Source organism: Quercus suber, unplaced genomic scaffold (assembly GCF_002906115.3).
Source record: "Quercus suber isolate HL8 unplaced genomic scaffold, Cork oak 2.0 scaffold_572, whole genome shotgun sequence".
Lineage (NCBI taxonomy): Eukaryota > Viridiplantae > Streptophyta > Magnoliopsida > Fagales > Fagaceae > Quercus > Quercus suber.
In genome coordinates this window covers 471,287-483,095 of record NW_027070017.1, presented here as the reverse complement: position 1 = coordinate 483,095, position 11,809 = coordinate 471,287, and the positions used below count along the sequence as shown (strand labels likewise).

General features: G+C 30.6%; 1 protein-coding gene across 1 annotated transcript; it reads left to right on the top strand.

Annotated features, from left to right (window-relative positions):
* Positions 1–4,824: 4,824 nt before the first annotated feature.
* On the top strand, positions 4,825–5,783 carry LOC112019437 (uncharacterized). Its single transcript, XM_024051954.2, has one exon. The coding sequence runs from the start codon at positions 4,957–4,959 to the stop codon at positions 5,554–5,556; it is 600 nt and encodes a 199-aa protein (XP_023907722.1). The 5' UTR covers positions 4,825–4,956; the 3' UTR covers positions 5,557–5,783.
* The last annotated feature ends 6,026 nt before the right edge of the window (positions 5,784–11,809 follow it).

The following is an 11,809-nucleotide window of genomic DNA, read 5'->3' as shown; positions in this document are numbered from 1 at the left end:
GAGAGATAGATCAAATCTGAAAACAAGTCTTGGCTAATGGAAGGGAGGGAGATAGTGAGATAGTCTCATGTTGGAGAGAAAAATCTGAAAATATGTGTGGTTAGAAGAGCAAGTCACGTGACATAAAATAGAGTCTTGGAAATGTGAAATGGGAAGCTGTGCTAGTCAGTAAGTTAACGTGTGTGGAGAACAAAAACTGACAAAAAGGTTCTTGAAAGATGGGAAAAATTTTGAGTTCTTGAGTTCTGCCAACCCCCTCTCACGTAATATCTCACCTTCCCTTTCTTTTTTATTTTCTTTTTTTGGCCTATACTTTTATCTTTGTTCATTTTTTTATAATAAACTTATAAGTTTAACAAGTTTAATGGCTTAATGAATTAACTTTACCAAATAATTAAAGTTATAAATATACAAATAATATTTATTTATCTTTAAAATATATACAAATAATATATATATATATTTTTAAATAGCAGTAAACACGAAATGGTACACAAGTATTGATCGATACCGAAATATATCATTTCGCTGATCAAATTGATACGGTCTCGGGTACGAAATTGACTCCTTTAATTTTAGGATCTTTTAGGTCCTATCTTTTCTTTTGAAAGAAAATACGCAGATTTCACACAATAAATTAGCATGACCGCAAGAAATTAAGCTTATTACATGACACATTAAAATTTTATCATTTGGGTTATGAAGTTAAGGTATATTCCTTTATTCCAACCCTAAGAATCTTTTGTGTCTTGGAAGTTGGAACTAAGTTTTAATGTAAAAAAGAAAACAAAAAAAAAATCACTTATTTAAGGTTTCGTTTAACTTATATTAGGATATGTTTCTATACAGATATTTTAAAAGATTTCCTACAAAGATCATGACTTCAAACTTCAAAGCAGTAGCCTCTATAGTTGATGTATAAAAGACAAAAAACAAAGTATAAGATAAAAAAGCAATAATACATGCATAGACGAATTGTGTAGATGACCAATAACGAGTTAGTGGCATTTCATATTTTTTAATTTCACATGATAGGATTTGAATCTAAGGGCAATCACTCTCTAATGATTATATATTATACACAAAGATAGAAACACTCATTATATATACACTTACAGAGAGTGAATTATTGGGGTGTCCGTAATCTTTTAACATTTTGGATCAGACTCCGTAAAATGATTCCTAGGTGACTCCACTCCAGCAAGTGTCTAGTGACAACTAGACAGGCATTCTTATATTCTTATTAAGAACTTTGAAACCTTATCCCTAAAATTGATGATTAATAAATAAGAAAAGCTTATAATAAGTATAACGTAGAGGATGAGTTTACTTTAGCTACAACTTGAAATAAATATAATCAAAAGCTTAAAAGAATATAAAACAATTTATGATAAGTATAATAGTTGAACACCCAACAGCTAGCCTACTGTTAAACAATTCTTGGTGCCAGTGGACTGTTTCAGTGACAATTATAGTGCTATACAGACATTCACATAAGAACTCTTATTACATGGTTGAAAGTTTTAAATAATAATGCTAATAAAACATATCTAAAGTAACCTTTAGAATAGTAGTGGATATAAATTGTATCTAATCAGAGGGAGATCGTTGATTCAAGATGAATCCACGTATAATAATGGATTTATTTGTGAGTTGCTGGAAGATGATAACCAGTGCAAAGCTAGAACTTTTTCTCAAGAGGGGCTAAGGAGCTAGTGAAACATAATATATATATAAAATAAAAATTGCCAGGGGAATAAGGATTTTTTAAAAACCTAGGCCCCACCTCCCTCCGCCAATGATGATAACTTAGAGTAAAAGAGGCCAAACTGCCAAAGTGTTGGCCGATCTCGACCTTTAGCAACAAGATCAGCTAACACTTGTTTTATGAAGTATATATCATAAACTTGTTTATATTTGTAGGGAGTATTGCTATCTAGTGGTTGTAAGAATTACTATATTATTTATTTTTAAATGAAATAATGATGTGAGAATTTTATTCAAGTTTAACCATTTGGAGGTTTGGTTTTCTCAAAGAAAATCACTACTTACTGTTTAGATTTTCATTTTCCACACATATCAATTAGTTTTTTTTTTTTAATAATTCGATAATTACAATGAGAGTAAGGGAATTGAATCTTAGATGTCTTCATTAGAAACATAATTAAGAGATGTCAACCAGTTGAGTAACAAAGTTCTTGTCCAACCAAATTCAACATAAAAGAATATTACAAATGATTTTATAGTTTAGTGTGGATAATTGCAATTAATTGTAATATAAAATTTTAACATAAATGCATAACCATTAGATCAATATTGTATAAGAAATTTATCACTAATTAAAAAAAAAAAATCAATTTAATAAGAACTAGTCGCTTAGCATGCATGTGCTTTTGGAGAATTAAGTGAAAGGATTATTGGCAAAAAATAATTAGCTAATAGAGGACGAAGCTTGCAAGCTTCGTGTGATATGTGTTCATTAATAAAATCAAAAGTATGGCAAGTGTTATCATACTTTTAAAAACAAAACCAGTCCAAACTAGTTAGTTCAATCAGTTCAAGCATGGATGGGATTTAAACTGGTTTGGGCAATACTCTATAATTGAAAATTTCCTAACACTAGTGAATATAGAAAAACGATAGTTCAACCACTCAAACCGAAAATCAGAACTGTTTTTGATTCATCATTTCTTACTTACCCAAAAAAATCTTTTGACCTACACACATCAGAGCAAAAAAGAGAGAGGAGGAAATAGCAGAACAGATGCCCAACATTAAATAAAATAATGTTATATCTCATGCAAAAGTTAACCCATCTACCAAATGCTTGAATTATTGAAAAAAGTATGATATTTATAGAGAAAATAAGTATATCATTCTTCTTTATTTTTTTCAATGTAAGACTTCCAACAAGTCTTTCTCACAATAAAACTAATCTCTTATATATTTTTCATTCCAAAAAAGAAGAAGAAGAATGTTCTGACTAATATTTTATTTTTCAATTTGCCTACAGACACACTAAATTGATCGTACATTTAATTTTACTACTTGTTGATTTGTGAACGTGAATGATCAATGTGAAATAGTGGTCCATATAATTAATAATGGACAAAAAATATTTATTAATCATAGTCGCATAAATTAATATATAATAAAATTGAATTTTCAATTAGATATATCTCTAAAATTATTCAATATTTTTACTCATACGCTAAGACAGCCATTCGTTTATCTTTCATTGGAAAATACAATTGACAATTGGTAAGTCTTTACAAGCCTCTAAGGTAAAAAGTGCAAATACGTTTAAGAGTTTTTGAGCTCACAAGTTAATAAATTTTTTTTTTTTTTTGAGATGAAACAAGTTAATAAGTTGAGTAATATATATTTGACTAAGATATTTATTATTAATGATGCTCCAATATGATCCAACCATCGGGCAACCATCGATTCAACCATAGTATACCTTTAAAGTGAATAAATTTCGATTCTTTATTTGGTTCTGCTTTTTAAAACTTTCATTAATTCAACATAATTTTACATGTAACTCTCCAATTGGTGTTGCTCAAAATATCTTTGCCAAATGCATCTGCTATGACTCTTGTCAAAACCAGATTGGTAAGCACCAAATCAAATTGATCATCAAAATTAGCATTCCTGTCACCTATTTGATCTACTTCTACACTTTCTGCCAGAAAAGAAAGTACTTTCAGTTATGAAGACATTTTGACCGTCAAAATTAGTGTTCCTAATTGGAAAGTTGCATGTAAAATTAGTTGGTGCTTATACCAATCTGGTTTTGACCAGAGTAATAGTAAATGCATTTGGTACGATATATTGAGCAACACCAACTGGAGAGTTACATGTAAAATTATGTTGAATAAAGAATGAAAATTTGTTTACTTTTTCGGTATTATGGTTAAATCGAGGGTTGCTTGATGGTTGGACGATATAGGCCATGAATAATAAATATCTTACTTAAAGATGTATTACTCAACTTATTAACTTGTGATCTCAAAAATTCTTAAATATATTTTTAATTTTTACCTTATGAAAGAGTCTTGCAATTGTGAATTGTCTTTTCCAATGAAAGATAAAGATATTGAATAATTATAAAGACAATCAATTTTACAAATTGTTGATTTGTGTGATTGTAGATGGTAAACACTTTTTGTCTACTACTAATTATATGGATCCAAAATTTGTCATTGACCATTCACAATCACACAAGTTAGTGAATTGTGAATTTATGTATGCAATTAATTAGGTGGGTTTATAAGCGGACTGAAAAATATTAGTAATAACATTCATTTTTAGATTAAAAATAAATAAAAGAGATTAGTTTTGTTGTTATTGAAAGTCTCACATTGAAAAAAATAGAGAAGAATGATATATACTTCTTTTCTCTACAAATATCACTCTCTTTCAATAATTTAATCATGGGTTAGATTTTGTACGAGACATAACATCCTTTTATTTATTTTGGGTTTGTTTTCTGCTATATACCCTTTTTTTTTCTCTGTTGTGAAATATGTATTCAGGATCAAACTTAGCGACTTTAAGCATCCACGCGTGCCAATAAACACTAAGGTTTCTTTTTAGTGGGCAGGGTGTGGCAATGAAGTTGCAAGTTGCAATGGTCGATTCAGAAAATCTTATACACAATCTCGCAGGATCATCCACTTAATGTAGATCTAAAAGCATTTAATTGGTAAACTAAATCCTACCACAATTACAAATAAGATCTACCTGGCTAGCTGGGTCATACATATAATTTTTTAAGGCTAAGTACAGTGTCATCAAAATGCAATTCCATCTTTCCCTTCCAATATATATATCACCAGTTTCCCACAGACCAAGGTATCTAAGTTAACCCAACAACACAGTTCTCTTTACCAACACCAACGTTCAAACTTCAAGCCTTTACTACTCCTTCTCTATCTTTTTGACTCTATCTCAATGGGTGCTCCTCAACTTTTTTCTTCTCTTAGCTGTGAATTGAGAATCATCCAAGCAAAAAACGTGGAACTCAAGTCCAAAGGTTCCTATTTTGTCAGATACTATCTCTCTGCAGGAAACAGCAAAAGTGTTCGCCTCAACACCCGAGAAATCTCCTCCGAGTCCGACCTCTCTTGGAACGAGTCCTTCTCTTTGGATTGTTTTGGTAACCAAGACTCCATGGACAACCTAAAGCAAGAAAACGTGGTGTTTGAGCTCCGGTGGAGGAACAAAGTGCCAGTTCTTGGAAAGATTGGAGGGTCACAGCTGTTGGGGAGGGCAGAGATTCCATGGAAACAAGTGTTGGAGTCACCAAACATGGAAATAGAGAATTGGGTCACGATGGCTTCAACAAGAAGACATGTGCTTGAAGGTGCTAAGCCACCTAAGCTGCAAGTGGGAATGAGAATTCAAGTTTCTGCAATGGTGGAGATGGAGAGGAGGACACATGGGAAGGTTAACGAGAGGGAATATGAGTGTGGATGCAAAAATGGTCATGATTACAGTACCTGTGGAGACTATGAAATTTTTGCACTAACAGCAGCTTTGGAGGCCTTTTAGGCACAACTGAAAATCAAGTTTTGGTTGGTGTAGATAATTTTTCCTTGGCTAATGTTATTTGTTTATTAAAATTGAGGATCTGGGAGTTTTGATTTTTGTATATTTTTAGATAGTGATGATGGGAAATGTGTACAGCTCCGTCAAAAGGAGTGGAGGTTGAGCTAATTTGAAGACTGTTCTTTCCTCATGAGCAATTTCTAATGAGAATTTTCAGCAATTGTGACTAATTACTTGGCTGCTTGGAATTGGTTATATAATTTGGGCATAAATATATGGCTTACGAACATCAAACTATTCCACTTTGTTCTAATTATCATAACATCTAAACCAATAGCAAATAATGGGTAGTATCCATGTCACCAAGAACATATACTTCTTCATGCTGGGTGAAAAGAAAAAAAAAGATATACACAAGCATTCAGTATCTGTCAGTACAAATTGGATCCGAAAATTCCAGTACCAGGCATATCAGTGCAGCCAAATTTATCTTTTAAGCCTTGCATCCCTACAGTTGTAGCCTGGATATTTATGTTCTGTCTTGTAAAATGATAAAGACAACAGAAATAGAAAAATGAAGTATTTCCTTTAGTTTTTCTGGCCCTATATTTCTTTACTAGGAAGAATTCATTGAAGGGAGCGATTAAATTAATTTCTTTCTCAGTTAGCCCTAACGGTGTTGTTTTTGAACCCAGAGTGTGGTGCTCGGAAGGATGGAGTAGGATAGTCACGTGGATGTGATTTTATCTCTGGATCTAATTAAGATCGGGTCTATGAGGTCAAGGTCTGGCATTCCTTAGAGATGAGCAAACTTTATAATAGTGGAAGAGAGCAGGCTCAGGGCATGCAGGGATGCCATGAGGAGGCTCACAGGTCCTTGAAAACAGCTGAGCAGCCTGGTCGACCGACATCGAGGAGGTCGAGGGTAGCCAAGAAGAATTTATAGGCAGTTGAGATGGTTTTGAAGAAGACCTAGAAACTATGGTTTTAAAATCCGAAGCAAATGAAGAACCGGAAAAGGGAGTGATTTCCTTGTTTTTTAGTCGGGCCAAGGTTCAACCGATAATCAAACTAATGAAGTTATAAATATTTAATCAATAATTCAAAAAAAAATGGAGAATAAATTGCATATTATTAGAGATGCTTAAGCTACCATATGAAAAAGTAAATCTAGAATAATTATCAACAAAAATGACAAAGTAGCAAGATCCCCCCTTAATGGGAATTAGTGCACAACCCCATATATTAGAATGGACAATGTCAAACGGTGCAGAAGAAAAAGAATTACTCTTATTAAATAATAAATTTGTTTGCTTCCCAAATTGCAAGACATAAAATCTAACTTATTAAATCTAATTGAATAAGTGACTTTAAGATGCTAATAATTGAAGACATGACAAGGATGCATGATGAAGAGGGGGGGAAGTGTCACAAATTGGGAGTGATGATGGCAATTGCAGAGGAGAAGATCATATGAGAGTGAACTTTTAGGTGGTTGACCTCAAACAAATGTCCGACTTTATGGCCTATCCCCAATAGCTGGTCTGTCTGTGGATCTTGCACATCAAGACAGCAGTTAGAGAAATGAAGATCAAGGCTGAGTTCGCAAAATTGACAATAGAGAGAAGATTAAAGGATAGGTTAGCTAGGAACAAGGTAAAGTATTTCCCAACGGACAACTTGGATGAGGAAATAGATCTGATGTTACCAACAAGCATGGATGATCCATCAAAGGTGTAAATAGTAGTTGGATGAGCTAAGGATGCTTTATGAGAGAAAAATAATTTTTTAGGTATTATGTGATTGCAACATAGAATATCAAAGAACCAGGAATTTTTACGCAAAAAATCAGCTTAAAAATGAAATGTCGCTGTTTTTGGGTTTCTAATGAAACAGTACTAGTAATGGAGACTGACGGAGGCCTTGATTGAATAAAATTTGAAAGTTATAGGGTTCAATTAAATAAAAGTAAAATTAGAGGCCTAAAAAGAATTTTGATCAAATTTAAATGGTGCAATTATAATTTAGCCTTTTTTTTTTCAATGCGAGACTTCCAACAAGTCTTTCTCATAACAAAATTAATCTCTTTTATTTATATTTTAATACCAAAAAAAAAAAATGTTATGACTTATGACTAATATTTTTCAATTCGCTTGCAAACACACTCAATTGATTGTACACACAATTTCATAATTTCATAATTTGCTAATTTGTGCAATTGTTAGTGGTGAATGAAAAGTTATGAAATCATATAATCAGTAATGGATAAAAAGTGTCCACCACTCATAATCGCATAAGTCAACAAGTTGTAAAATTAGTTACGTGGGTATGTGTCTCTAGACTTATTCAATATTTTACTTATTTACTTATACCGTTACCCTCTAATTTTCATTACAAAATACAATTGAGTCTAAGCCTCTTACATAAGGTAAAAATAAAAAATATATTCAAGATTTTTTGAGCTCATGTCCAATATGATCCAACCATCAGGCAACCCTTGATTCAACCAATAATACCTAAAAAGTGAATAATTTTTCGATTCATATTTGATTCTTCCTTTTAAAATTATTAGTTCAACATAATTTTACATGTAACTCTCTAATTGAAGAGGCATGTACTAGTGCTGGTGTTGCTTAAAATATCTTATCAAATGCGTGTTACTCAATACTCATGTCAAAAACAGATTGGGAAGCCCCAACCAATCTGACTGTCAAAAGTAGCATTCCTAACTCCCATTTTGATCAACTTCTACACTTTCTACCAGAAAAAGAAGGTTCTTTTAGTTATGAACACATTTTGACCGTCAAAACTCAAAAAGTAGTATTCCTATACCTAATTTCTAAGTCGACCTCTTCAATTTCCTGTAGTCAAATATATATTGAGAATCAAGCTTTTCTACTTAGAGCATTAGCATTGAGGTGTAAAAATTTCTTAGTTGCTATTTTACCCATTAAAGCCTTAAAAACTCTCTACATCATTTTTATTTTTTATTTTTTATTTTTTATTTTTTATTTTTTGCATCCTAGTTACAGTGAGGTTGCATATATGCGACCTCACTGTTCATGAGGATGTAAAGATTATATAATTTTTTAATCTCTTCTCTCTCTTCCTCTCACTTTAGACTATGACCTCTCTCTCTTCTTTTTCTTTTCTTTTCTTTTTTTATATTATTTGATGGGGTAGGTTTATATTATTTTTAATGAGTTGTATATAAAAATAGAAACTGGGATGTTGGGTGAGTTGTAAAATGAGATGATAAAATAAATAAAGTTTTAAGGTTGTAAAATAGTTTTTTTTTGACATCCCGGATGCTAATGCTCTAAGCATCCACGCTTGCCAATGAACATTTAGGTTTCTTTTTAGTGCACTGATGATGGGTAGCCCAACATGCTAGGAGTGGTGCCATTAATTCCTATTGTATTAAGTTATATTTGACATTATGTACACCATCATGTATTAAAGTAATTAAAGTTGTTTTATTATCTAAAATAATGGTAACTTAATAATTTGGACACTTTTATATAATCTTTAAGATGTATTTTATGTAATTTAGTTACAAAAGATATAGATCATAAGTTCCTTGTAAACTTAATATTTTGATTTTATAGTCAGTGATGAATTGGACATTTAATCTGCAAAGACTATAATGTGTCCAATAAGATGGTTTTCTTCATTTAAAAAAAAAAAAGAAAATGGAAAAAAAGAAAAGAAAAAGGAAAATGATTTGTTTTGATCATGGAAGTGGAGACTTCTAGTTGATATGTTAATATGTCTTAAGTATGTAAAATACATTGAATCATGTGTGAGATTAATTATTTTATTAATGATTGTCAAATAAATAATAAATGTCATGACATTCATTTACATAAACTCTCAATCTTGAAGGAATTGCAAACCTAAACATGAAATGTTGTTTTCTTTGATGTATCAAGAGTGAGATTTATTTTAACAATTAAAACCTTAGTAAGTTGGGAAATCACACATACTGATAATGAAACACATATTTTCAAGATTAAATCTATAATCTATTTCAAGAGATATAAAATATTCGCTCGAAATAAGTTTAATGGGATTAGTTATTCAGAGTGTTAGGCCTAACCATTTTGTTAAAGAGTTAATTACTAAAGATTTTATTTTATGAAATAAGATCTCATAAATATATAAATAACTTAAATTATTAAACTAGGAACTCAAGGATCAAGAGTTAGTAATTTTCAATGTGACAATTATATTTTATGACTTTGTGTTACATTGAATATTTTCATGGAAATGTTAATTAATTAGATAATAAAGTTTTGAGATATAATTTTATTAGTAAAGCCTAGAGTGCAATTATATTTATATAATAACGTTAAATATAATTAATGACAACTATGAGCTTGTCAAAAGTTGATGGATAAACTCAAAACTCATTAGAGCTAGAGTTTTATTTGTTATTTTAGTCTCATGCCAAGCTACACACTAAATTCCAATTGCAAGAGTCAGTTTTGAAAATCTTGTACATATCATCCACTTCATGAAGATCTAAATCCTTTAAGTAAACTTAATCCTACAAGTACAAATAAGATCTAGTTACAGTGGCAGCTCCAGGAATTTTTCTTAGAGCGTTCCTTAAGAAGCATAAATTATACAATATAATAAAAAGAGAAATTCATATATTGACAACAACAACAATAAAAAAACACACAAATACATAAAGTTTACAATTGCTTTTTACGAGTTTTCATATTTTGAAATCGTTGCATGATAGTCTCATTATCAATGCTACAAGCTACATCTCTTTCAATATACACAATTAAGCAATCATTCATCCACTAAATTTAGAACTAATTATGGAGCAAAATTTAATTTTATTGGCATAAAAAAACTGATGGTGTTCCCAAAATTTTTTTTGAAGGGTAGACAAATAAAAAATTTTAAATTACTATATATAAAAATAAAATTTTCAGTTCAGGGACCACCCTGGTCTTAAGGTGGTGCTGCCCCTGTCTAGTTAGCTAGCTTGGTGATACATGTAATTTTAAGCAATATTACGTATACAACAAATTTTACAATATTTTTCACAATATATAAACTTACAAGCTTTTACTGATACTTATCTGAACTCACCACCAGTAATATTTTTTTATCTACCAATAATAATTTGTCATATCAACCTGGTGTAAAAATATTTTATATATAGACAGTTTCTCTATAATTTTTTAAGGCTAAGTATATACGGTCTCCTCAAAAAGGAATACCATTTTTTCCTTCACTAGCAGCTCTACATAGAGTTCAGGGTGATCACAGGATCACCTTGGCCCAAAAAAAATTATTATTATTATGTATAAGTTTTAAAAATTTATGATTTTTTTATCCTTGAAAAAACTTTTATGACAACCCTAAATTTTTTTTTTTAATTCCAACATAACTAAACTTTGGACAAAATTTGGCAATAAATTTTGTTGTAAACTAAGGCTACAACTCCATTAAATTTTTTTTTTTATTGGTTGTGAATTTTAACAAATCCACCATTTAATTACATTTTCTTCTAATATATCCATACTTGCAAAATTTCAAAATGATCAAAGATCAATAGCTATGTCATCAATCAAATGTTTAAATTTCAAATTTTTGTAGTCTAAAATTATACATAAAAAATAAGTTTATGGATCGAATAGTAAATAACATCCGATTGGTATGAAACTTGACATGTATTTTAAGAACATAGAGAACATGCAATTCAATAGTTAGATTTGTAAAATATGTAGCAATGTTAATTTGTTTAGTGAGAGTTGTAGCCTTGTACTATAACTTAGTTTGTATCCAAATTTTGTCCTTAAACTTTAGTCCCCTTTACAATATATTAGGTCCTTATATAAAAAAAAAAAATAGTCCAAGAAAAATTTTAGTTAACTAAAATTTTAAAAGAGATGTAACTTATAACATTAATAATAAGACTATCATATAATGATTTCAAAATTAAAAAATTCGTAGAAGGAAATTGTAAGGCTTTATGTGTTTGCATGTGTGTGTGTGTGTGTGTTTTTTTTGTCATTAATATATGAAGTTATCTTTTTATTAAATCTTGTATAATTTAAGTTTCTTAATGACCATCCTCTAAAAATTTTTTTGGGGCGGCCACTGTTTTCCTTCCAATATACAACAATAGAATCGCTATATATATACATGTATATATCCCCTCACGCACCCAACAACGACACAGTTTTCTTTATCAACACCAACGTTCAAAGCCTTTACTTCTCTCTCTATCTCT

Bases quoted from the DNA above. Each gene is read 5' to 3' on its own strand.
- LOC112019437 (XM_024051954.2), top strand. From the start codon at position 4,957: ATGGGTGCTCCTCAACTTTTTTCTTCTCTTAGCTGTGAATTGAGAATC.